This window comes from Pleurodeles waltl, chromosome 6 (genome assembly GCF_031143425.1).
Source record: "Pleurodeles waltl isolate 20211129_DDA chromosome 6, aPleWal1.hap1.20221129, whole genome shotgun sequence".
NCBI lineage: Eukaryota > Metazoa > Chordata > Amphibia > Caudata > Salamandridae > Pleurodeles > Pleurodeles waltl.
In genome coordinates this window covers 576,754,212-576,781,313 of record NC_090445.1, presented here as the reverse complement: position 1 = coordinate 576,781,313, position 27,102 = coordinate 576,754,212, and the positions used below count along the sequence as shown (strand labels likewise).

Below are 27,102 nucleotides of genomic sequence, written 5' to 3'. Positions count from 1 at the left end.
TGAATACACTTTACTATCCATCTGGCTAATGCTAATTTTGAAATAGGATTACCCCTGTGAGGTTGTTGAAAAGCCACAAAGAGTTGTTTAGATTTTCTGAACGTTTTTGTTCTATCTAAATAATACACAAGAGCCCTTTTAACATCAAGGGTATGAAGAGCTCTTTCAGCAAGTGAATCTGGCTGTGCAAAAAAAGACTGGCAATTCCACTGACTGATATGATGCGGTGAGACTACTTTTGGTAGGAATTTTGGGTTTGTCCTAAGGACTATTTTATTTTTGTGAATTTGGAAGAAAGGTTCTTCTAAAGTGAATGCTTCAATTTCACTAACTCTTCTTAAGGAAGTAATTACTACTAAGAAAGCAACCTTCCATGACAAAAACTGGGGAGGGCAAGAATGCATGGGTTCAAATGGTGGGCCCATAAGTCTTGTGAGCACAATGTTAAGATTCCAGGTGGGAGCTGGTGGAGCTCTGGGTTGAACAATTCTTTTAAGGCAATCCATGAAAGCTTTAACAGGAATCCTAAACAGAGAAGTGTGCTGTATGTTTTGGAGGTAAGCAGCTATTTCTGTTAAATGAATTTTAATAGAGGAATATGCAAGATTTGCTTTTTGTAAATGAAGTAAACAACAACAGACAATTTTCTGTACTGATGCTATAAGTGGATTAATGTTTTTGGGTTGACAGTAAGATACAAAGTGTTTCCATTAAGCTGCATAACACTGTCTAGTTGTAGGCTTGCGTGCTTCCTTTAGAATAGCCATACATTCAGATGGAAGCTGTAGATAACCAAATTCTATAACCTCAGGAGCCGCATCGCCAGGTTGAGCATACTGGGATTGGGATGCCTGATTTGACCTTTGTTTTGGGTCAATAGTTCTGGTCTGTTTGGTAGTTTGTGATGTGGTACTATAGACAGATCCAACAGTGTTGTGTACCAATGTTGACATGCCCAAGTGCGAGCTACGAGTATAATAGTGAGGGAGGTGTGACGGATCTTGTTGACCACAAATGGAATTAGTGGGAGCGGCAGACAATCATAAGCAAATATCCCAGACCAATTGATCCATACAGCATTGGCCTTGGATTGAGGATGTGGGTGCCTGGATGCAAAGTTTGGGCACTTTGCTTTTTCACTTGTGGTGAACAAGTCTATTTCTGGGGTTCTCCGCATTTGGAAGTATTAATGAATCACTTGTGGGTAAATCCGACATCTGTGTACTTGTAGCTGTGTCCTGCTTAAGAGGTCCGCCAGTTGATTGTGTATTCCTGAAATATACTCTGCTAATAATTGAATGTGATTGTGCATTGCACAACTCCAAATTGTCTGTGTCAAAAGGGACAATTGAGATAATACATTGTGGTCATATTGTCTGTCCTTATCAACACAGTCTAGTGTGTGATTTGGGTTTGAAAATCTTTGAGTGCTAGGAACAATGCTAATAATTCCAAATGGTTTATGTGATAAGTTTGTTGAATTGAGTTCCATTCCCCTTGTATGGTAAGGTTGTTGTAATGGGCTCCCCGACCTATCACTGATGCATCTGTTGTGATTATGGTCTGTGGCACAGAGTCCTGAAAGGACCGCACCTTTACTAAGTTGGTGTGATTCCATCATTGCAGAGATTGAGTCTGACGGTCCAACAACGCTAGATCCTGAATGTGATCCTGAGACCACTGTTGCGAGAGACACTGCAGTTGTGGTCTCATGTTTAGACGTGCATTGGGTACTATTGCAATCCATGATGCCATCGTTCCCAATAGTTTAATGATTAACTTCACTGTGTAAGTGTTGTTGTATTGCAGTTAAGATATGAGGTTGTGAAAAGCTTAAATTCTCACTGAGTTTGGTTATGCTAATGCTGATTGAGTGTTCAGAATTGCTCCTAAATATGGTTGTATTTGTGTTGGCTGCAGGTGAGATTTGTTATAATTGATTGACAATGCTAGGTTGTGTAGAGTGTCCACTGTACACTGTGTGTTGTTGACAGGTTTGGATTGAACTGGCTTTTATGAGCAGTCGTCCGGATACAGAAATACATGTATGTGTTGTCTTCTGAGGAATGCTGCAACTACTGCCAGGCATTTGGTGAACACCCTTGGTGCTGTTGTTAGTCCAAAATGGTAGTACTTTGAATTGGTAGTACTTCCCTGCTATAACAAACCTTAGACATTTCCTATGTGCTAGATGTATGGGAATGTTGAAATAAGCATCTATTAAATCTAATGTTGTCATGTAATCTTGTTTTTTTAACAGGGGAATGATGTCCTGTAGAGTGACCATGTGAAAGTGTTCTGACAGAACGTACTGATTGAGGGATCTGAGATCTAAGATTGATCTAAGAGTACTATCTTTCTTTGGTATGAGGAAGTATAGTGAAAACACTCCCGACCCTCGTTGGGATATAGGTACCATCTCTATAGCACCTTTGAGTAGAAGTGATTGTACCTCCTGTTTTAGTAAATCGAGATGTTCCAGAGTAAGTTTGTGCGAGTGAGGGGGAATGTCTGGTGGAGTAGCAATAAGTTCTAGGCAATAACCCTGTTAGATAATTGATAGAACCCATTGATCTGTAGTAATGTTGTGCCATTGTGGGTAAACATTTTCCAGTCTTCCTCCCACAGGAGATGTATGCTGAGTGGGGATCTGTAAAAGTCATTGGCTGAGGTGGAGGAACCTCTTGGGGGGCGTTGATTTAACTTTCCCTCTATAATTATTTCCTTTTTAAGAACCTCTGACGGAGCCTCTGTTGTAAACATGTGGCTTTTGTTTCTGTTGGGATGTGGATGTTTCTGAGGTTGATGGTTTGAAGCCACTTCTAAACTGTGGCCTACGAAAAATTCCCCAAGTAGGTGTAGAGTAAAGGGCACCCATAGCTTTAGCTGTAGCAGAATCTTTTACCAGCTTTTCTATTGTGGTATCACCCTCTGGCCAAAACAGGTGTTGCTTAACAAAAGGCATATTTAACACTGCCTGTTGTATTTTTGGTTTAAACTCTGAAGTTCTTAGCCATGCGTGCCTTCTAATGATGAGACTAGTGTAGATATCCCTTGCTGCTGTATCTGCTGCATCTATTGCAGATGTAATTTGATTATTAGAAATGGCCTGCCACTCTGCTACTATCTGTGGTGCCCTGTTCTGGTAGAAGGTACTGTAGCAAATCTTCCAATTTGTCCCAATGAGCTCTATCATATCTTGCCAATAGCGCTTGAGTGTTTGCATTCCTCAATTGGTTAGAAGCTTGAGTTGCTACTCTCTTCCATCTGCGTCAAATTTATGACTTTCCTTGTCTGGAGGAGGAGCATCCCCTGTAGATTGGCTATTTGCTCTTTTCCTTGCTGCACTGACTATTATAAAGTCAGGTGGCAATTGAGCTCTAATAAAAACCATATCAGAGGGTGCAGGTTTATATGTTGCATCCACCCTTGGTGTAATAATACTAGATTTTACTTGTTCCTCGAAAATGAACTCTGCGTGTTTAGGCATGCCTGGGAACACAGGAAGACACTGATACTCCTTATGAGTGGATGTTAGTGTATCAAATAAAAAATCATTGTCAGTGCGATCAATCAATCAAAAAATTTACAGAGCGTGCTAATCACCCGTAAGGGTCTCAAGTCGCTGGGGGAGGGGGGGAGGAGAGAAAAAGGTATGAGGGTGGAGGGGAGATTTGGCAGGGGGGCTGCCGGTTACTGTTCGAAAAGCCATGTCTTCAGTTGTTTTCTGAAAGACAGGAGGGCCTGAGTCTTGCGGAGGTTGGTGGGGAGGGAGTTTCAGGTTTTGGGGGCGAGGTAGGAGAAGGATCTGCCTACGGTGGAGGCGCGTTGGATGCGGGGGACTGGGGCAAGTGCAAGGTCGGCGGAGCGGAGGTGGAGAGTGGGTGTGTGCAAGTTCACTCTTTCCTTGAGGTAACTGTACCTTATGATACGCAGCTGCCCTAGTTAGAACCTGATTGTAAGCAGTGGTATCTTCAGGTGGAGAGGGCCTTGCAGGGTATAAATCAGGATCATTAGAAGGGATGGGATCTGAATCATATAAGTCCCATAGGTTCTAAATCCTGTTGATTGTCACATAAATTATCCCCATGTGTTAAGATAGGGGATTGTGGAGAAAAATGTGTAGGTGAAGGTGGTGGTGGTGGAGTATCTGGTAGTTAAGAAGCAGGGAGTAAAGGAGAATGTGGTGGTGAAGTCTGTTGTGGTGCCTTTGGTTTCTCCATTTGTTTAAATATTTCAGCAGGTGGAGGCCCAGTTTTCTAAAGTTCCTTGGAAAGTCAATTGTATTTTGATTGCTGGAGAAGCTATGATTCTTCCTGTGTCCTCCTATATATGGATGTCTCGCTGTTTAGCGTCCATTACTTCACAAATGGTCCTTATTTCAAAAGACTCATCAGTAACTGGAGCATATTTTCCACCCCACAGGTTTCAGCTCCAAAATTCTGAAAACCGAATGTTTAAGTCAGACCGAAAATTTCAGCCCGAGGTAGAAGTCTCCGATTTTCTGCTGGATCCCGAAACAGGTATAGCAAGCTGTTTGGTCAGTGCCGAATGCACTGTGGTCTTATGTTTCGGTGCCAAACCCGAGGGTTGGTCATCCGATTGGATTTTTCAGGTCCGACCATGGCTGGCCAGCAGCTGGGGACCCAAGACCAGTGCTGAAGTCTTTTTGGCTGGATTTGTTTGGTGGGAAGGGGCTGATGTACACACGTACTGCTCCAGTGGGATCGATTGGCTGTCGACATCGACATCACAATCCGAATCGGAGTCTGCAATGAAAACTGTTGTGTGAGGAGCCAATTCTTCTTGTGCGTGTTCTTGGCCGAAGATGTCGGGCGTTTGTCCCGACAACTTGGACGCCATCTCCAACCCACGTACTTTTCGATAACTAAGAGTCTTCTTCAACTAATGGATCGACAAGCTTCACAGCTATCTTCTCTGTGATCTGGAGAAAGACAGCGATTGCACACCAAGTGCTGATCTCTGTATGAAAACTTGGAGTGACACAGAGGGCAAAAGCAAAACGGAGTCAGTTCCATCAGCCTGACATTGTTAGACTACCACGTGTCGAAGTAGGCCCAAAAATGGATGAGGTCACCCGAAAAGGGTGTTTAATCGACCCCTACGATTAAAATCGGATCGAATGTCAATTTAGAAAATGTGATCGAGAACTATACAGACTTTTTATAGAAAAGCAGAGAAAAGTTCAGATAGTACATAACAGAGGTCTACCGGAATGAGAGGAAATACGTCTGAATCAGACGGTGGAAAGAAAATCTAATAAAGGACTCGATGCCCATGCACACTATCACCGAGAGGAGGAGTCACTCGATCTTGTGACTCAAAAACCTTCTTCAAAGAAAAACAACTTGTAACACTCCGAGCCCAGCACTAGATGGCGGACTTAGGCAAACCATGTGTATATGCAGCTGCACATGCAAATGAACATTTAGCTTTATGCCCACTGATGTCCCTGAAGTTGATCAGAGTTTAGCAGTGAATATCTTAAACATTATGGGTTCAGGCCTCAATGTCATCTCCAGATCAAGAAGGGTTACAGAATCTTTCTCAAGCTCTGGCAGCTGTAGCAGAGGATCTCTCTCTCTCATTCCTACCACAAAGGATAATGCTACACCATCTCAAACAGATATAGGCCCAGAAGTATCTAAACTACCTCTACTTGTGCCTAAAGTTGGGCTTTCTATGGACCTATTCGCTTCAGACCATCAAACAATGACTGGTCATGTCACTGGCATATAAATATGCAAAACACATTAGCTACCAAAGGAGAATTTAATATTTAAAATTACATTATTATATCTCAAACATGCACAAAGCTATGACACTCTCATGGTGGAGAAATACAAGTTACTTAACAAAATGTTTAGCTCACCAGAGTTTTTATTCATAAAGAATAAGTTACTTTCTTTCGGTAACACCTTTTCTAGTAGAGGCTAACAACAGATTCCTCAACTTAGAATATTCCCCAGGCATCAGACTGGATCCAGAAAATCTTGAGCAGTACCTCTGCCTTCCAGTAGGTGGTGTTGATCGGCTCCAAGTCAGCACCATCCGCATTACAAGTAACGTGAGTGGTGCCTAGAAAGGCATCACGGTGGATTGCTGACATCAGTTTCCTTTGTGACTGTTTCTGCGGAGCCATTACTGTATGATGTATGACCTGCGTACAGAATCTAACAGGATCAACAGTGTACAGAATCTAACAGGAGCACCAGGGGTCTCTCATGGACTGCAGCTTGTATTATGCCACCCTCTGCAGGACTGACAATGCAGCTTGCGTGCAATGGTGCATGCACCTTTCACTTTAGATATAAGGCTTGCCTTATATCACAGCCATTGCACTTGGACGCTAAAGTATTGGAAATAATAATCACGTTCTGATGGGGGCATCCCCTCGATAGTTTCTTTGGCAGCAGAACCTGCACTTCCTGAAGGAGCAAAAAAGAGGTGATCCTACGTAAGCTCTTCAGTGTACGATGGCCATTGGGGCAGGAGCAGACCAATCCTGCTGCTGATGGGATGGGTGTGCTGCATTGAGGACCCTTTAAAGAGGTTTGGCAGCTGTGGAAGTCAGAGGGGTTGGGACTTGGGCAGTATGCTGGCTGTAGGACCCACATCCGTGGCCACGAAAGGCTTGAAAAGCCTGCTGGCCTGGGGAGTTGGGGGTAGGTGATAATGTTTGAACACACAAGGAAGCCCTGGCCATAGCCACAGAAGGGGCAAAAAGAAAGCTGCTCTTGTTGAAAACCAATGAGAAGCCGACGGATCTGGTGTGGACTCTCCTCTCCTTAAATATATAGTGTACCGGGTCTGACTTATCGCCCAATAGGCATAAGCCGTCAAAATGCATGTCTATCAGAAGAACGGACATCCCTGAAAACTCTGTCGACCTCAGCCAGACATGGTGGTGGAGTACCACCACTGAGGTCATGGCCCTGCCTAGTGAGTCAGTGGTGTCCAGTCTGCAGCGAATGGTGAACTTTGCATCTATCAGTGTCTAGATCAAGATGGCCCAGCTCTCTTTGGGAATGATGGGCCTCAGCTGCCCAGTGAGGGTATATCTGCCCAAAAGGCATGAGTGCTTACTGAACGCAATGTCAGTCTAGTGGAAGAGAAGATCATTTTCCCGAAGGTACCCAGCCTCTTTGATAACCTATCCAGGGATTGGAGGCAAACTTGCTTGGGTTAAGATTGGCTGACGAGGCTTGTACCAACAGCCTCTCGGGAGAGGTATGTCAGATGAGGAAGGCTGGGTCTCTGGGGCAGGGCAGTGACACGCATTCATCCTCTGCAGTGGAGCCTCCATGCAAATTTTAGCCCAAGCATCCGACGTCTGAGAGAGCCTCATTAAATGCAAGAAGGGGCTCCAAAGAGCTGGACCCTGGTTAAAGTACCTCTGTCAAGACATTGGTCTTAACCTCGACGGAGGGCATCTGTAAGAGAAGGACCTTTGCTGCTCTGCGTCGAGCCATGGCAAAACACACTCCTTCCACTGTGGCAGCGCCCAAAGGAGAATCCAGGCCATTGGCAGTAACCATCTCCTTCATGCCAATTTTCCTTCTGGTAGGGATCATCCTCGAGGGGGTATAGCCCTTTTCAACATCAGTCACCTCTGGGAAGGTGGGGCTGTCCAAGAGTGACAAGTCCAGGGGTGTCGACGTGATCTGAGCAGCACTGGTGTTGACGGTGACTGATGTCAAAGCAGTGTCGTCTTGGAGTCAGAGAGGACATTAGGGTCATCCTCAAGTGCTATCTGTGGCACCCGAAATGGCACTTAGGGAACCGGGACAGGCATCGCGGTTGGTGCCTGCATCAGTCCGGAACTGGAGGCAAATCCAGAGGACCCAGCTGGTGTCAGGGGTGAACCCTTTGGTGGTAGCCTGGGAGAGGAGCTCTGCTGGTGGGTCAAAAGGTGGAGTACATGGCATCATAGAACTCCTTGAGTTTGGAAGGGATAGTTCCAGGGAGCTCAGGGAAGCGTGAGTTGACCCTGCTGCTGGCTCTATCACTGGAGAGTATGAGCAGTGTCTGGAAGCACTTGCAGACTAGCAGAGGCTGAAGAGCTAGTCAACGACTTCTTGTGCTTCTTTGACTGACCCAATTTCGATGACTTGGAGAAGGATGACGATTGTCCATGGGTTTGGCTCGATGACTGGGCCCAAAATCTTCCTTGAGATTGGTACGGAGCAGCCTCCTGCTGTGCCCACACGCAAATAGCTTTAGGGTGCATCGACTTGCAGTCAGGCACAGGTCTCCGAGTCGTGGCTCAACCCCAGGGACTCCAGTCAAAAAGAGTGTGGTTCAGAGACAGACATCTCTGTGACATGCTTCACACAGTTTCAATCTTGTTGGTTTGTTAGGGGACATATCCCTTGCACACAAAGTAGTAAGCTTAAAAAAACACAAAAACAAAAGGGATAAAAAAGTTATCACAAAAATGACAGAGGTAGCTCTGGATCTGCGCAGTTGCTGCGATAAAAGGGGACTGATATCAGTGTGCCAGGGTGGCACCTATACAGGCACCTTGAACATCTCTTCTGACGTCAATGATGCAGGCATGGAGCTGATCGATGCCATCTAGCAGTGTGCAGAAGTACCGCTCCAGATTTTCCTGACCCAGCCTGATGCCTGTTGAATATTCTAAGGTGAGGAATCTGTGGTTAGAAATGCCTATCAGAAATAGTAATTGGCAGACCTCGATCCAAGTACTTTTCATGGAGACTGCAAAGATCTGGGCTAGTGCACTCGTAGAAGATTCTTGTTATGTTAAGAATATTTTTGGCCAACCAATTGGCACATTGTAGCCAGCAACTCTATACACAGCAGTGGCAAATATGGGTGGAAATGAACCTAAAGTTCTACACACAGGATATGGAACTCCCAGCACTGGAAAATGCAATGTTTGCCTTGCCAAATGTGTTTGCAGTTTGAAAGAGTTGCTGCTTCCTATTCATCCGTCTCATTAGTCTTTCATCTCTAATTTATTGTAATTTTACTATCTATTGTGTAGCAAACAGTGACTGTTTACTTCAATTACACCCACATTATATATGGAAATTTAATGATTAAGGTTACTTAAAGCAGCAAAATCTAGAAATGAGCACATAAAGCTATCCAAAAACGGTCATCTCGATAAAGCAAAAACTTTCTATAAGGCATGCACAATAGGAACAAATGGTGTTTTTCGAAGGTGGTTATGAGTCTTATATAGATGAAGAGGCCAGGCCAGAACTTCATATACGAAGGGTATTTTGGGAAAAGGAATGAAGGCCTAACTAAAGCTAACATCTGCAAGGCAATATCGTAATACAACACCGCAGAGGACAGAAACAAGGACAACAAGCAAATTCACTGCAGAATTTCCATTGTCTTGAAGAAAGTTCTTACCACCCAGCATGCATTTCCAAGATCGGCAATCTTTACTTTGAGCTTTTCTGCATTCTGAGGTTCCAGTGGATTCAAAAGAAAATTTCCAGCAGTAGACTTTCCTATTGAAAAAAATAAAACAATTATTTACATAACTCCAGAGTATATAAACAACTAGCAATGCACATCATTTCTAGTTTCCACCTTTAAACATCTTTTACAGCAGGGGCCCACTTTGATCTCATCAAACTACCCCTTCGCCCTCCTCCTTCCTTCAACTTAGGGGCAGAAACCTAGACCTCTGCACAAGCAGCAGTATTATTCTTTCCAGCTATAAACAGTTCTACCCAAATTACAGAACAGCATCAGTTCAGTTTACTCCTCCCCCTCTTGATTAGTGTGAGGTGCCGTAAACAAAGGCATATCTTTATAGTTAGTGTCCACCACTCTCAAGGAACAGGCATAATGGCGTTTGCGCAGGGTCTAGTTTGATCCTGCAGTCAACTTTTTAAAAAAAATGTGGTACAGACTCTCTCAAACTGTAAATATGAATGTAAGTGTATGTATTTTTTCCATAAGCCAAAGTGCCAACAGGTTTGTACCCTAGTTCTGTTAACATCGCTCCATTTGAGCATCCAAAATACGAATCTTTTGCATCACCGTGGGAAGCAACGGAAGTAAAAGGTTATATGGATGAATTAAGCCAGTGTCAAAGGAAAACAACAGAAATAGAGCTACTGTGGAAAACTAAAGCAAGATAATTACCATCTTGCTTCACCTGTAAATTGATAGCATCTTGGACATTTCTGCAGTTGCAAAGCCTAAGAATCACAAAAACTCAAATTTTGGGAGAAAAACCAAACTTGTGTTTTGCCATGTAAAAAAAAAAATCACTTTTATGAGCTGGAAATGCCTCTATGAACCGCAAATGAGGGGGGGTGGGATCGAAAGTGGCATCTGCCTCTTATTTGGGAGCCGCAATAGTATGCACCACTACATTGTGATCACAAGCAGGGGTGCCTAACCACTGATCAGATACAGATTCCCGAACTTCAGTAGCATCTGTTATGCAGAGGAGTAGATGGGAGGATGCATTGGGAGATTGTAAGCCGTATTAAAAGGGAAACTTCAAATGGTGTTGAGTGGCAAAGAGGGGACACACAACGTAAGCGGGGTATAAAGCATAAAGAAAGTGAGAACATGTAATATTTAATCAATCAGTATTTATAAAGTGTGGCTACGCACCTGTGAGTTTCTCAAGGCGCCGGGAGGAGGGGTTTGGGGGGGGCCCTCATCCAAAGAGCCACATCTTGAGGTTCTTCCTGAAGATGGTGAGTGACGGGCTTTGTCTGAGGTACAGTGGGATGTTGTTCCAGCTCTTCGCTGCAGTGTAGGTAAAAGATAGTCCTCCGCCAGTGGTTTTGCGGATGCAAGGGACGGTCGCCAAGGGCATTTGGGTGGAGCGGAGGGATCTGGTGGGGGTGTGGAAGGAAACGCGGTGGTTGAGGTAGGCTGGTCCTGTGTTGTGTATGGCCTTGTACGTGTGGGTGAGAAGCTTGCAGGTGGTTCGCTTCTCGACCGGTAGCCAGAGGAGGGTCCTCAGATGTTGGGAGATGTGTTCTCGACGAGGGAGGTCCAGAATGAGTCTGGCGGTGGCGTTCTGGATGAGTTGAAAATGTTATGATGTTCCTAGTTAAGGTGCCGGCGTAGAAGGCGTTGCCGTAGTTGAGCTTGCTTGTGACTAAGGCGTGGGTGTCTGTCCTGTGACAGTCTGCTGGGATTCATCTGAAGAGCTTCTGGAGTTTTCAGAGTGTGCCAGCAGGAGGAGGTGACAGAGTTTACCTGGTAGGTCATGGATAGGGAGGAGTTGAGGATGATTCCTAAGTTGCAGGTGTGCTCGGTCAGCCCAGGGGGGGCGCTGATGGATGTGGGCCACCAGGCGCTGACGTGGCATTTCCAAAGATGAGCTTAGTGTTGTCGGAGTTGAGCTTGAGGCAGCTTTCTCTCATCCAGGTGGCTACGGCTTCCATTACTGCGTGAAAGTTCCTTTTGGCCGTGTCTAGGTCTTCGGTGAGGGAAATGATAAGTTGTGTTTTTTTCGGCATATGACACGATGTTCATACTGTGGCTTCTGACAATGGCAACAAGGGGGGCCAAATATATGTTGAACAGCAGGGGACTCAGTGAGGATGTTTGGGGGACTTCACAGTTGACTCCTGTGGGTCTGGAGGTGTAGGGCGGGAGTCCAACCCTCTGCCTCCTCCCGGAGAGGAAGGAGTGGATCCATTCCAGGGCTCTTCCGCAGATTCCTATGTCATGGAGTCTGGTGCACAGAGAGCTGCGGGAGACCATGTTGACGGCTGCTGAGAGGTCAAGGAGTATGAGTGCTGCGGTGTGGCCAACGCCTAGGATTAACTGGATGTCGCCGGTGGCTGCCAGGAGTGCTGTGATTGCTGCAAAAGCCGGACCGAGCTCTCCAGAGAGTTGTTGGCCTCGATGAAATTTCGTAGTTGTGATTTGATTGCTTTCTCTAGTTATTTGGCGGGGTAGGGTAGCACCGAGATGAGCCAGAAATTCTTTAGTTCTGATAGGTCGGCCGAAGATTTACTTGAGAGGGCATATTTCAGCGCCAGGCCTCAGGGAAGGTGGCCATGCTAATGGAGCAGTTGATAGTGTTACGAAGCTCGGGCGGTGGAGGTGCTGACTCTGATGTATATGTGGTGCGGGCAGGGGCCCGAGGGGGCTCCGGAGTGGGTACTGTTCATGACTGCTTCCTCTGTGATGAGCGTGGACCAGTCGTGGATGGTTTGGGGGGAGGGTCAGTGGCAGGTTCTGGTGCCAGGTGACAGAAGGCTGTCGTAGATGTCCTGGATCTTGTGGTGGAAAAAGGAGGCAAGTTTGTCGCAGAGGTCCTGTGAAGGGGGATGGATCTGTGAACTTGTTGATGACTGAGAAGAGTTCCTTTGAGTTGTGTGCAGAGGAGCTGATGCACTCCCGGAGTGCGTCCTTCCTTCCGTTCTTTTCATTGGTGGTGGGCAGTTGCGGGTCTGAAGGAGGCGAGGTCTTTGCTTGATTGGCTCCCTCCCTTTTTTCTCTAAACATTTGCGGGTATGCTTTGATTCTTGGAGTTCTGTGGTAAACCAGCTGGCCTTCTTAGGTATGCGTTTGCCCGATGTCAGCCGGAGAGAGGCTAGAGTGTCAGCGCATTCTGTGATCGATGCGTTGAGGTTGCGCGCTGCTGTGTTGGCGTCGTCAGAGGGGGGAGGGATTTGGCGAGCGATGAGATGAGTTGCTTGTTGGTGATTTCGTTCCATTTCTTCTGGGGGGGAGAAGGTGGTGGGGGCATGGAGGTGCGGGTGTGGCTGCAGTGATTGTGAAATGTATGCAGCAGTGTTCAGTCCAACCTGGGGTGGGGATGGACGTGATGGGGATCTGGTTGCTTGAGGTGAAGATGGGGTCCAGTGTGTGTCCTGCAATGTGTGCGGGTGCGGAGACCAGCTGTCTGAGGCCAAGGGTGGCGAGGTTGTCGAGTAGAGCGGTGGTGTTTGGGTCGGTGCAGCCCTCGAGGTGAAATATTGGCTGCATGTTAAGTGCTTATGCTACCCAAGCACCAACATCGGTCTGCTGCACGTAGACCCAAGAAAGGAGGTGGGGAAACATGAGTATGTTATTGTTGACAGATATATATACATATATGTATATATATATATATATATATACACACAAACATATATACTTTACTGAAGTACTGAATTCGCTGGGAGGAGTATTTATTATTATTATTTTTTTTAAAGAAAAATCTTTTATGATTTGGTTTTTTGGGTCCTACTGATCTGCGTCAAGTTTCAAGTTTATTTTAAATGCGTAGTTAATTAAAACCAATGCATCATACATACACTTTTAAAAAAGATAAAATACAAATAAATACATACCCTCCCTTACACATAAAAAAAGAAAAAAAGATCAAGACTTCCCATTTTTAATCTAAGAAACTTTCCAGGTGTAGACGTGCAGTCCTGCATGCCTAACCACGACTTTCCTAGTGTATATTCCATGGAAGAGTAAATTTTTTAAAATGTTATCACTAACAGTAACTCCCTAAATACATCTTTTTCCGTGTGTCCACATCTTTATACAAAAGATCCTAAAGACTACAAAGATATTTTTTTTTAGGTCCGATTAATTTTATCTGAAGTGAGGAGCGAAAAAGTATTTCCCTAGAATCAGTTGAGGACTCTAAGTCTATAGGTACATGTTACATTTATACTAGTTTAAAACTTGTTGTAGTTTTTTAGATATCAATCGTAAAAACTTTGTAAATTTTGCGTTCAAGACAAAGTCTGAAGGATTAAAGCAAGCAATCACTGCTTGTCTACAGGACGTATTCCCCTTTGGTTAAATGCTGCCTTTAATAAGAGTTCTCGTTCATTTCTTAAGCTGTTACAGATGCAGATCAGGTGGGTGGGTTATATCCTCCAGTCCGCATCTGCACATCCTACACTGAGGAATTGTTTTGGTGCGTTCTCATGGGGGTCAGTACGCATCACCAGGAATAATGCCAAATCGATGTCTGATGAAAAGATAATTTTTCAGCTTTTGACTACCCAGCCTCCATGTAAGACTGATATTTCAGAAGTTTATATTTGTTTATTATCATCCAAGTGTGTGTTCTGGTAGCTAATAGGCTCTTATCCACAATTACCGATCTTTTCTTCACTGTTCGGTTTAAGATTTTTTTCCACGTGTTATAGAAGAGATTTGAGTCCCATAGATCCCATGCCTCTAGGCCTTCTAATGCCTGATCTAAATACCGTCTTTGCTTGGCTTTAGGATTGGAACAAATCTCCTTCCAAAGTGCTTGGCAAAGCTGATTTTCTTTAGTTAGCTCGAAGTGTTTCTAGATTTTGATATAGCTGGATTGCCTAGCTAGGCACTCGTTTAAATGACCAAACTCCAGCCTAATTTGTGCTTGGGAGGTATACCCAGGTAACTCGAATAGAGACCTCAATATTTTCCTAGTGATTCCATTGAGGATGGTTGCATCTTCTCCACACAGTGCTTCCCTACCGTATCCTAAAGTCGAATTTAGTTTGGCTGCAATAACTTGCAGCAAGGGACGGTAGCTATGGCCATTGAGTTGCTTCTTCAAGGTGCGAAAAGCAAGCAGTAGAGAGTTTCCCTTACAATATGGTTCCTGCTTCTGAGGTAGAAAAGACCCCCCATTCGTCAAACAGTACACCCAGGTATCTATATTGGTTAACTTGTTCCAGAACTACCCTTTGGGTGTGCCATTTTTTTAATCTTGAGATTTTATTAAGTATTTCCATCACTTTGGGTTTTTTATGATTATTTTACATTCCATTTAGATCAGCGTATTACAGTAACTTGACGATGAGCTGACGTAATCCTACTTTGGTAGGGCTCAGAAGTACTACATTGTGGGCGTATAACAAGTTGGAGCTAGGCACGTCTCCTACCTTAGGGGCGTGAGCGTTCACGTTAGTTTCGCAGTCAGATCTGACAGAAAAAGATTAAAAAGAAACGGTGCAAGCATAAAGCCTTGTTTCAGACCTTGTTTTGTCTTAATTGTCCTTGAAAGGAAGGAACCGTCACCAATCTTAACTCTAACCCATGTATCTGTGTATAACAGCTGGATGGCTTTTAGCAGATTTCCCGGTATTCCCCAGGAGGCTAGTTTCTCCAATAGAAGCTGTCGCTGTACCACATCAAAAGCTGATTTGAAATCTACAAAACACAGATACAACCGTTGATTCTTTTGTTTACATCTGTCAATGGACAGTGGAGAGAGTTAGAATATTTGTGGCGGTTCCTGGGCCCTTTTCAAAGCCTGTCTGGTTGGGGGGGGGAGGGGGGGAGAATAGTACTATTCTCGGTTGCACACATGAGAAGTTCCTCCAGTAAAAGCCTGGCGTAATATTTGGCCTCTACATCCATTAAAGTAATCAAACAATAGTTGTCAGGATAACATTTACTACCACTTTTAAATATCTGATGGATTACAGCTCCCCTCCACAATTTTGGAATGCTTCCTAGTTCTATACAGTTGTTTTTTTTTCCCCAAAAGGATGGGTTCATTTTGAATAGTGCGTTTGGGGTCCCATTTGGATCCGGAGTACCTCCATTTTCACTGTTCTTTATTAAATTTACAACTTCTGATGTTTTAAGTGTCACAATTCCAGATTTTGTTTGGTGAGTGGGGAGCTTAAATATAGATCCTTTTGGGCTTGACGCATTTGTTATATTGTCCAGGTTTTCGATAGTTCCTTTTTTTTTTTTCACCATAATGGTGGATTAAGTATTCAGTCCATACAGATTCCGCGATATTGGAGCTGGTCGTGGTCATTAGGGCTTTGTTTAAGTCATTTATCATTTTCCAAAATCCCTGTACATTAGATTTTTGCTTAAAAATAAGGCCTTTGCCCAAAAGACATGATTTTCCTGTTTATGATCCCATATTTGCTTTGATAAATATTATTTAAATTTTTTAGGTCGGCCTTCACACACAAGTCTGTTGGATGTGCCTTATATAATCTTAGGAGTCTGTTTGTGGTTGCTTCTTAATTTAATCATGTGGGCTGAAACTTTAATATTCATTGTTGTTTTTGTTTTTACTTCCTTTTGATAATTCTTTTGTGATCCAGCTGCAAATCTATCCAGGAACGTCAACCAGGTGTTTATTGCATCCCTGGATGTATCTTTTATAACCCTGGTCAATTGTCGCAATTGACTATTCTCCAATAGATTCCATTGATTTTTCAGTCCATCTAAGTTTTTTGTAGTTCTTTGTGGTAACATCCCTTGGTACAGTTAGTGCAGAATTAAATATGGGAACGCCACATCCAATCTCAAGGCATTGTTGACCATGGTCACTCATCTGATTTTACAATGTAATACTTATACATTAGAGTAAGTAAAAATAAGGAGGTTACAGTGTAATCAATTTTGCTTGAGTTCCGGTGACATAGCAGACGGCTGCTGGCGGAGTGTCTTTATGGAAACCTGCCGTTTAGGAGGCTGAGCCCAAGGGCCTTGAGATCTTTAACCAAGGAAAGTGTCAATGGACTGGGTTTCCCTCGCTCTATTAACCCCATTGACTGCTGGGGTACTGCCCCTAAGTGATCTTGCATGATGGTTTGGGCATCCCTTTCGAAGGGATTTAGTAGTTTCAAGTTGAAATCCCCAGCTATAAGCTCCAGGGATTGCCAAATCCTGATAGGCAGTTAGTATTGTGTCAATCGGTTTGGAGGATATGTGTTTCTTGGATCGTGCATCCGGATGGATGTAAGCATTTGTTAACAAGAAAGGGCTTAAGTGGTCTTTAATCCATCCGTCTAGCTTAACTAGCAGGAAATCTTTGTTTGCCTCATATAATCGTGAGCAAGATATATTTAACCCTGCTGAAATAAAAATTGCTAACCCCCCCTTTGGGTGGCCAAACCTTTTCTCCCTGTTTTCTGGGGAAATAAAACCCATAAATCCATCAATTGCAAATGGGTGTGTAGCCCAAGTTTCCTGCAGAAAGAATGTGATTTTTTTTAAAAGGCTTGTCAAGTCTTTTTGTTTGATATTTGATCTAACCCTATTTGAGTTCCAAGAGCAGACTTGAAGGGGTTTATCAAGTGGAGTTGACCGCCCCATGGGGGCCCGGGTGTTCGAAAGTCATTGACGATTTTCGCAATGAATTGCTTCCAACATCCAGCCCAGATCTAGCTACAGCAAGGGGGTGCGTACAAGATGCTTGGAACCCTGTGGAGTGATCATCATTTTTTCCAACTGCAGATCTGAGAACTGAAAAGTTTTTTTTTCTTTTTTTTTACTTTTTAATTTATTAGATTTGGAATATTGATTTGGTCCTCTAGAGCAGTGTTCCCCAACCCCCGGGCCGCGGACCGGTGCCAGTCCGTGGATCAATCGGCACCGGGCCGCCCCACTGTGGCGGGCGGTAAATGTTTGATAATTTTTCCGTGGCCCGCTTGTCACACAATGGGACAAGCGGGCCACGGAAAAATTATCAAACATTTACCGGTCCGCGGCGATAAGGTTGGACAACACTGCTCTAGAGGATCAAGATAGCCAGTTTGTTTGGGTATGCTGAATTTAATTCCCCATTTTAAGAAGGAGATTTCTTCTTTGACAACTCTTCCAAGCACTTGAGACATCCTCCATGTTACCAAGGTTGATTCATATGATCTTCCTTCATTGTTTTTAGCCACCTGTAGGAATTCTATTGAGACAATGTCAGTAGATTTTATATCTTTTAGAACCGGAATAGTTGTAACAATTGTAATATGTTACCTCTATTAAGGATGTCATGTAATCCCCTAGATTGATATTGTGGTTCCAAAATTAGTTATTTGAGGTCTCCAGACAGGACGTAATTGGGGCTTCTTATAGAGACCCCCCCAGGTACTACCATTTTGATTGTTCTTTTATGTTCTTTCGTCTATATCTGTGATGGAAAGTCTCTATCTGACCATCCTGAATTTGCAACAAATTGCCTCACAGCTGATCTATTTGGGGATTCTTCTTCCGAGAGTGGTCTGAGAATTTCCTCTATTTTTGGCTGGTGCAGAGCCGTTCGTGCCCCTGTTTGAGCTCCTTGATGCTCAGCATATCCAGTGTTATAGTTATACCATCTTCATGAAATGCCATCATGTCAGTTACAGGACTAAGGCTTGATTTTACTTCCACCTCAAGTTGTTGGAGATTGATGTTCAATGAATCCTGCTTTTTTTTTGGCCTATAACGTTTGTGATTTGTGTGACTTTTTTGTCCTTACATTGAATTAACTGCACCTTTGAGTGTGGGTTATTTTGCTGCTTATGGTTTTGTGGGGTGGGGCCCCTCATTTGGGAATTGAATAATGGAAATAATTTACTTGTCGTTGGGATATACATCTTGCTATTTATGGAGTCATGAGACACTGGCGTACCATTTCTTTTATCTGGATTTAAAGACAGGCTTGATTTAACAGCGGGGTGGGGAGTGAGGGGTGGGAGTGCATGGAGACACCCCTCTTTTTATTTCTTGCTTTATACTGTTTTTTCTTTTGTCTTTTTATGGGTTGCTTTTCTAAGTATTACCGATGTTCCACAGATTTGGGGGGAGGAAGAGGAGGTGTATTTGCTTGAAACTTAGGCTCACTTCTTTCCTGCATCAATAATACGAGGCAAGCACAGTGGCCTTTTTGTTTGGGCCATCGTCTGAGAGCAGACAACGTTCTAGTTGCTGCGAGCTGACTCCTGCTCCCGGCCTAATTAAAAGCGGACGTGCTGCTGTAGAGCCACAAGTGCATCAGTGGCAAGCCAGTCTGCGCCCGAACAGGACCAGGAGCAAGAAACGCTGAACTTTCTGCACTGGCTATCATTATTTACTATACAGACTAACTTAAAGCACTAAACCCTGCAACGGGAGAGTTATGTCTCTCTGCAATGAACTTGACCACTGGTACTCTGAGCTGCCCAACTTGTGATTTTAAGACTTGAACTCAATGTGCAATTATAGAAAGAAATAAGATGCTGATGCCTCGCTCTCACCCATAATTTTATGGCATTTAAAGCTTCTATCTTGTCAGAAGCAAACATTACTCCCTATCGCTTGTTTAACATCAACTGCCTCTCAGTAAAACATCAATTAGAAATGTTCAATTTCTTAATTGATAACTGTCCGGATGTGATGTGATGTTTCTAACTCAAACCTGCCTTAATGATGCCTCTACTCTGGACATCATTGCTACACCAGCTAAAGATTATTCCACGATTAGACTGGATTGTCCGTAATGGAAAGGTTGTGGGATTGTGATTATGGTTGAAGCTGAATACCATTAAAAAATGCAAATTCGTCCTACCCCTGACTGAGTCTATCTTGTTCTCTCTGTGCCTATCTAACAAATCTGCTAATTGGCCGCCTCCTTAGTGAGGGACTTCAGAGCTCTAAATGTTCGTCTAATAAATAATACCCCAAACCATGTAGCTGAACATCCGCTTAATCCTCTCTTTTCCAACCCGACAGTCCTACTGGCAGATTGCCTGATGCCTCTATTATGGTCAGACCATTTTACTATATCTTTTTCTATTTACAACTGCTCCATTTCTGTAGTACAGTCTTGCGACCCAGCTTCCTATTCAAAGAACTGGTCTGAACATATTTCCACTCTCAACTCTACTCTGCAGGCAAATATAGCTACATTGAGTAATTTAGTGGGTCAGATTCCCCCACTATTGATAATTGGAACCAGTCTTCTCAAGTCCATACTTCTCCTTAAACAAACCACTCACCGCAGATCCTTTACCCAGGTCCATGGTTTGTTGATGCTTTATGCAAAAGTAAAAAGGACTAAGCGCTTTGAAAGAATCTGACGCAAAAACTATTAAGAAGATGACAAAGAATTATAGACTGGCCTTAAGAAAAACTGATGTTCTGCTACAGCGAGCCCTCTACTACTATGAGAAAATCACTTTGGCACAAAATTGTCCAAAAAGACGCTTTCAAGTGGTTTACCAGAGCCTATCATTTACCCATTCATAAGACTCTCAGTGCAACTAAGTGGTGGGCTTATTTTTTTTTATTTATTTTTTTTAAACAAGAGAGTGGCTGCTATTTAGTTGTCTCTATCTCTGACTTCTTCCACTCTGCTCTCCGTCACAAACAGAGAAAGACACTACTTATACTGCAACTGCTCGCTCTCACCTACAATTAGGAGAAGAAATTACTTCTGGTCCTGCTCCATCCTATTCCTTGAGCACCTTCCTGTCCATTGACTGTGTGACGTTCACCACCCTACTTAACGCCATGAAATCAGGCTCTATTCTGGACCTTCTTCCACCTTCATATTTTAGTAAACTATGCACTCCGTTTCTGGAAACAATGAACCAACTTTTAAATTCCTCACTCACAGAAGGCAGAGTTCATGAAGCTTGGAAACATGTAATGATGATGCCTTTGCCCAAAAAAAAAAAAAAAAACTTGCACTTCTTAACTGGTCTAATTAAAAGACAATGTCAAATCTACCAACACTTGCAAAAAAGCTTGTAAAACATGTGAATCAGTATTCACCACCTCTCTCGATTTGGTTTAATAGCCGGTCACAGTACAGAGTTTGCTCTCCTTGGAGTCACTGAGGAGCTTAGACTCTGACTAGACAAGAGTGGTGTTGCAGCCTTGATCTTACTTTGCCTCAGTGCCACGTCTGACAGGGTATATCATAAGCTACTTCTCCAAGATTGGAGGAAATGGGCATTCAAAACCAGCCCTGATTCAGAGCTGCTCATTTTTACAAGACTGTTCTTTTCAGGTCTTTACCAGAACTTACAGTTCTAACCACCTTCCTTTATCTTCTGGTGTGCCTCAGGGTTTGGCTTTTAGTCAGACTCAATTCAAAATGTATGTATGACCATTGGCAGATATAGATGAAAGCTGCAGTCTTACGTTTTTTACCTATTGTAAGAAGCTGGCTCTGTATATGCTATATCAAAATAAGATACAGTGTGCACTGAGTCCAGGGGTTCCCCAGAGGGGAAGTAGATAATACTAATGCTCTCTTTCGAGGTAGTGTGGTCGAGCAGTTAGGCATATCAGAGGATAGTGCAAAGCATTTGTTGTACACACACACAGACAATAGAGGCAGCACACAGAATGACTTATCTCCAAGACCAATGTTTTTTATGAAGCAAAAATATATTTTCTTAATTTCTAGAACCACAAGATTCAAGATGCAGGTAAATACATTAATAAATACGTATTTCACATATGAATCAATTTGACTTTGTTTGAAATCAGTAAGTTGTACAGTTTAAGAATAAATGGCAATAATCTGTCTTAAAAGTTGACACTGCAATTTTCAGAAACCGTTCCTGGGGGAAGAAAAGTTAGTACGATTTACAGGTAAGTACTTGACTTACAGTTCCAGTCTCCAGGGGTTAGGAAGTCCACAGGTTCAGGATCAAGTTAACCCCAAACACCCACCACCAACAACATAGGGCCGGCCGGGTGAAGAGGTGAACGCTGAGGTAAATTACACATGGGCTCCTATGGAGACTGGGGGCATTCTGTTTCAGATCTGCTGGCAGGGGAGTACCTGTGTCTTCGGATGGCAGACCTGGGGGGTTTAGAGGAACCCCTGGAGAAGGAGTGTCACAAGTAGGCACCAAACACACACCCTCAGCAGCACAGGGGCAGCCACATGAAGGATGCAAACAGAGCATGGGCTTCCAATGCTTTCTTATGAGGGAACCCCGGGGATCACTTAGATGCTGCAGAGGTTGGGTCCAGGGGGTTGGTTTGGGAAAACCACAGGCTGGACAAGTAGGAGGGCCGCCTGCTGAACGCTGCTGCATCGGTAGTCGGGCTCCCCAAGGCCTGAGGGCTGTGGGTGCAGTGTGCCTTTAGGCGTCAGATAGCTTCGTCTTGAGCTTTCGCAGTCGGGGGGGTCCCTCTAGATTCACACTGCAGGCATCGTTGTGAGGGGCAGGAGAGGTCAACCCAGGGTGGGCACTTGCTAGGAATTGCCTGGAGATCCTCTGTAGTCAGTTGGGCCACCTGGACACAAGCTATGGGTGTCGGGTGCAGAGTGGTCAGGACTCTCAGATCCAGGGAGGCTCTGGAGTCTTTTGGTGTAGTTTCTTCTTGGACAGGGTCGCTGTCCTTGGGAGTTCTTGGTCCTATGTGATGCAGAGCAGTCCTCTGGAGCTGGAGCTTGGCAGAGGTTGCTGGCCCCACAGGATGTCGCTTTCTTGTTGCAGGTTCTTTGAAGCAGGAGACAGGCGGGTAGGACTGGGGCCAAGTTAGTTTGAGTCTTCCTTCTTCTCTGCTGGGGTTTCAGCTTAGCAGTCCTTCTTTCTTGTTAGGTCACTAGGAATCCCGTGAGCCGGGTTCACGGAGGCCCTTAAGTCCTGAATTTAGGGGTGTTACATGGGTCAGAGGGCAGTAGCCAATGGCTACTGTACTTCAGGGTGGCTACACCCTTCTTGTGACACAAACCTAACCCTATTGGTTCCTGCCCTCCAATCCAAGCTGGAAGATTCTGCAGGGAGGGGGTCACTTCGGCTCTGGACACCTTAGGGGTGGTACCAGCTGAAGTGGTCACTCCTCCTTGTTTTTCCAAAGTTTCCCGCCGAACTTGCGCCAAAAGTGGAGGTTTGTCCAGTGGGCGGGTATCTCCACTAGCTGGAGTGGCTTGGGGCACTCCAGCATGAAGTGTGAGCCTTTGAGGCTCACCACCAGGTGTTACAGTTCCTGCAGGGGGGGGGGGAGGTGTGAAAGACCTCCACCCAGAGCAGGTTTTGCTAGTGGTCTTCTGGAGCACAAAGGCCCTCACCCCATGGTGTCAGAACCTTGTCTGCAAGTGGAAGGCTGGCACAGACCAGTCAGTCCTACACTAAAGGATTGGGTAAAACACAGTCTCTAAGATGCCCACTGTGTGGTTTTTAGACTAAATCGAACACTGGCATCAGTGTGGGATTATTGTGCTGAGAGGTTCAATACCACACTTTGCAGTATTCAGTGAAGCCATTATGGAGCTGTGGAGGTCGAAATTACAAACTCCCAGAACATATACTTAATATGGCCACACTGCACTTACAATGTCTAAGAATGGACTTGGACACTGTTGGGGCATATTGCTCATGCAGCTATGCCCACACCTGTGGGATAGTGCACCCTGCCTTAGGGCTGTGAGGTCTGCTAGAGGGGTGACTTACCTATGCCACAAGCAGTGTTTTGTGGGCATGGCACCCTGAGAGGGATACCATGTTGGCTTTGCCTTCTTCTCCCCACCAACACACCCAATCTTCACTGGCAGTGTGCATGTTTTTGGTGAGAGGTCCCTTAGGGTGGCACAACACATGCTGCAGCTCATAGTGACCCTCCCTGGTCACAGGGCCCTTGGTACCGCTGGTACACTTTACAAGGGACTTATCTGAGTGCCAGAGGTGTGCCAATTGTGGAAACTATGGTAAAGTTTTAGGGAAGGAAAACTGGTGTTGGGCCTGATTAGCAGGATCCCAGCACACTCTCAGTCAAGTCAGCATCAAAATCAGGCAAAAGGTGTATGTGTGTGTGTGTGTGTGTGTGTGTGAGGGGAGTAAATGCAAGAAGGGCCAGTTTCCTACACCTATGCAGATGATATCATCTAAGGTAAACTGCAGCTCTGACTCCTTGAACATCTGTCTTATGGAAGTGTCCATCTAGATGAACAACTCCTCCCTCAAATTGAATGTGGATAAGAATGAAGCTTTGCTGGTGGGCAATCAACCTCATGTCTGGGGACCATACCTTTGGCCTGATGTTCTTGTAACTTCTCAGACTCCAGTCTATGTAGCTAAGAACCTAGGCTTTTGGCTTGATGATATTGTGTAGTCATTTTAGTTACAGTTCCATATACGTTATTTTAGCAAACTACGCCTGCCGCTGTGCACTTTAACCTAGATATATTTTATTCAGCTTTGTTTATTATTTTAACAATAGCCACATTTGTGGTCATGTTTTATTTCTCTCTATCGAGCTCTTCGTTGCCTAGGTCAGCACTGCAGTCTTAAACAAGACATTTATTTCACTCTGTGCTTTTCTCAAGGCTGCAGTACGATAGGCTGCCAGTAAACATGCTAACATTTTGTCTCTAGTGTTCATAGAAACATACACATCCTTACCAAGGGACATTTTCTCAGAACATCAGCTTTTTTTTTTTTTTTTTAAGAAAAACACTTCTCTGTCCCATACAAGTTAGAGGAGATTCCAGCCAGATGACCACGACTGTATGCTAATCGCTGAATGTCTCTATGAAGTTGCTTATGTAGACTACAGGCCTCTTCCTCAGGTGTGAGGGATGATGTCTTCCCAGGGGAGCCTGAAGGGCAGAAATAGAGCAGGTAGGAATTATTTTAATGATTTTAGTGACAATATGGTAGCGTTATTTTTATGCTTTACCCTCCTCGTCACAATTTTGATCCTGTCATGCTTCCTCGTCCTAGCTATTGCAGTATATGCTTCATTAAAAGCTTACTGAAACATATATTGCCTCTGTTATTGTGTATGTGAGACTAATGTAACTGAGAGAAATGGATGCGATCTGAGTGACCACAATTTCCCTTAGGAATCAATTGCGTCATACGCTCGGCTGCCCAATCATCCCTGCTCTTGGGTAGAGATGAGGCACTGCTAGTTAGCCGGAGCAAAACCCGGATTAGGCAGACAGGTGTCACCTGTAGTGGGTTAAACTCAGTCCCTCACAGTGCAAATGATCCTGCCGCTCAAATCCAGTAGTCTCATTAGAATAATGAAGCCTAAGCAACAATCTAAAGCTTTCAATGAACTGTCAAATCACTAAAGTAGCCTTCACATGCTTTGGCATTTTGTGATGGTTAAGAAAAATCCTCTGGTGTTAAACCATCTCTGCCCAAAGAACAGTAATTTCCAGCATTGATTATCTCCAGGTTGGATTATGTTAACATTCTTTATCTGGGGTCTCCCATGGCCTCACTTAAGCGACTTCAGGTAGCTCAGAATGCAGTTGCTAGACTATTATTCCACCTTCCTAAGCATTCTTCTACCTCCAATCTCCTTCGAGATTTTCACTACCTCCAACTGAAAATCGAATCCATTTCAAAGCTCTGTGCTACATACATAGGGATGTGTTGAATTTAAGTCCATTATTTTATATCACTGGTGGCACCCTACCATCCACACCGCCTTCTTCGATTGTGCAACAGCAGTTGCGCAACAGTTCCCAGAGTGAGGAGAACCAATCAGGGTGGCCAGTCTTTCTGCTAATTAGACCCAAAAGTGCCATTTCCCTAAGATCTTATCTTTCTCCTAAAGCTCCTAAAGACTTGGCATTTTTGAACTGTGCTTTTATATTAAGACCCGGATAGTACATCCAAAATGCTCAGCACTGGGGAAATCCTAACTGGGTTGCTATGTGTTCTAAAAATCATATAACATAATAAATATTTACCCCAATGAGGTGCAGAATCACTTCTAAAACAGGTAGCGCTCTACTCTGTGTAATCCCCTTGTTTTAGTTACAGTTAATCATGAGGTTTTCTTCCAGTATCATGCAATTTATAAATTTTTCCCTTGCTGATTGTGTGACGAAATAGTTAATCTACTGAAGTTTATGCACTGCTTCATTCTATCATGCACAATTATATTATTACTCCTGCTGCTTGTGATATAGTTGGAATATCATTTGTGCACAGATTTTTTATGCCATCATGTTTGAGGGTAGATTCAGTTAAAGAGGAATAGTGTTTGTAAGGAGCAACAGCAAAGCAATCCTATGAAGGCACAATGTAATATTATACGAAGTTTTTGCGTGCGAAAGAAAGGACAACAGAAAAGCAACCATTGGAAGAACTGTTATCAAGAGTATTATAAAGAGTCGACCAAGGAGTGAAAAAGGAGAAACCCATTGAATGCACCGTTAAACCACTAAAGAGTATCCAGTCAGTCATATATCTTTATAAGAGCTTGAAAAATAAAAAGCATAAACAATGTGTGGGAAGCTGGCTCTCTATATGGTGTACTAAAAATAACTTTACTGTGCAGTCCAGTGGATCTCCAACTGGTTTGCAGAGGCAAAAGTAGACAGGACTAATTCTCTATTTTGTGGTAGTATGGGCAAGAAGTTAGGCTAATCAGAGAGTAGTGCAATGGCAATCTTCATAAGGTTGGTGCTGGGTCCCTCAGACTGGCAGGTGTGCTGCAGCTCTGAGGGGCCCTCTTCAGTACCCATGTCCTAGGTACAAGGATACCATTTACTAGGGCCTTACATGGGGCTGAAGGGTCTGGTCACTTAGGGATCAAATGACCAGGTGTCTTGTTTTAGGGCACTGCAGGAAGGAACACTGGCATTGTGGACCTGCTTAGCAGGAACCCAGTGCACTTCAAAGTTGATTCTAAAAACCAGGCAAAAGGTGTGTGTGTTTGTCCTTTCAGGGGTGAGATTGGGGGAGGGGGCTGCAGCCAGAACCCAGCTCCCTCCACAATGTATCAAATAAAATAAACAATTTAAAAGCTTGAACGAATAGCAGCACATTATCAGATAAGTGCATATAGTCAATTAATTATTGCTCTCAATCAAAGAAGTACCAAGTACACATTGAAACACTGTTAAAACAAATCAATCCTTGAGAAAAACATCCTGCAGATTAAAAGCTGAATATAAAATCAAAAACCTCAAAGGGTCCGCTATGTTTCTGTAAGTAAAAAAAAAAGGAATCCTTACAAGTAGGTGCCAAGCCCCATGGGCGATCACTGGCAACCTTAAAAGTCCTCACAATGCCGGGGAAAAATACATTTATTGCAGCGGAAGATAAATAAAACAAAGAGGTCGATCTTCCACTGATTTTCGTGACCTCACTGCTGCTTTTAAAAAGGAGCATACTTTCAACCAGACATAAGCAGTACTTAAAAGATGAAGGTAAAGGAGTGCATTCCTGCGCTTTTGGAACTTAAAATATTTTAGAATGGGTTTTAAAAAAATAAAAAGGCTAAAACCGGTCTAAAATATCTACAAAAAATTTAAAATGCAACAGAATTTGATCCAAGTGCCCATCACTTGAGTAGGCTGATGTCGTGATACCAAATGCTCTCTAGCCCTCACAATAACACAGAAGGCTTGTGCCTGCTCTGAAATAGAACAGGAGGGGCCTTTTCCACCAAGTCAGATCTAAGAATAATAGAAGGCAGATTCATTTG

At 43.9% G+C, this 27,102-nt stretch overlaps 1 protein-coding gene across 2 annotated transcripts in view; it reads right to left on the bottom strand.

The window, feature by feature from the left end:
* The window catches only part of SRPK1 (SRSF protein kinase 1), a 516,348-nt gene that overhangs the window by 81,642 nt on the left and 407,604 nt on the right, over nucleotides 1-27,102 (bottom strand). For both annotated transcript variants that reach the window (XM_069238761.1, XM_069238760.1), the window contains exon 12: nucleotides 9,409-9,509. In XM_069238761.1, the coding sequence (XP_069094862.1) occupies nucleotides 9,409-9,509 (101 nt within the window). The remainder of the gene's footprint in view (nucleotides 1-9,408; nucleotides 9,510-27,102) is intronic.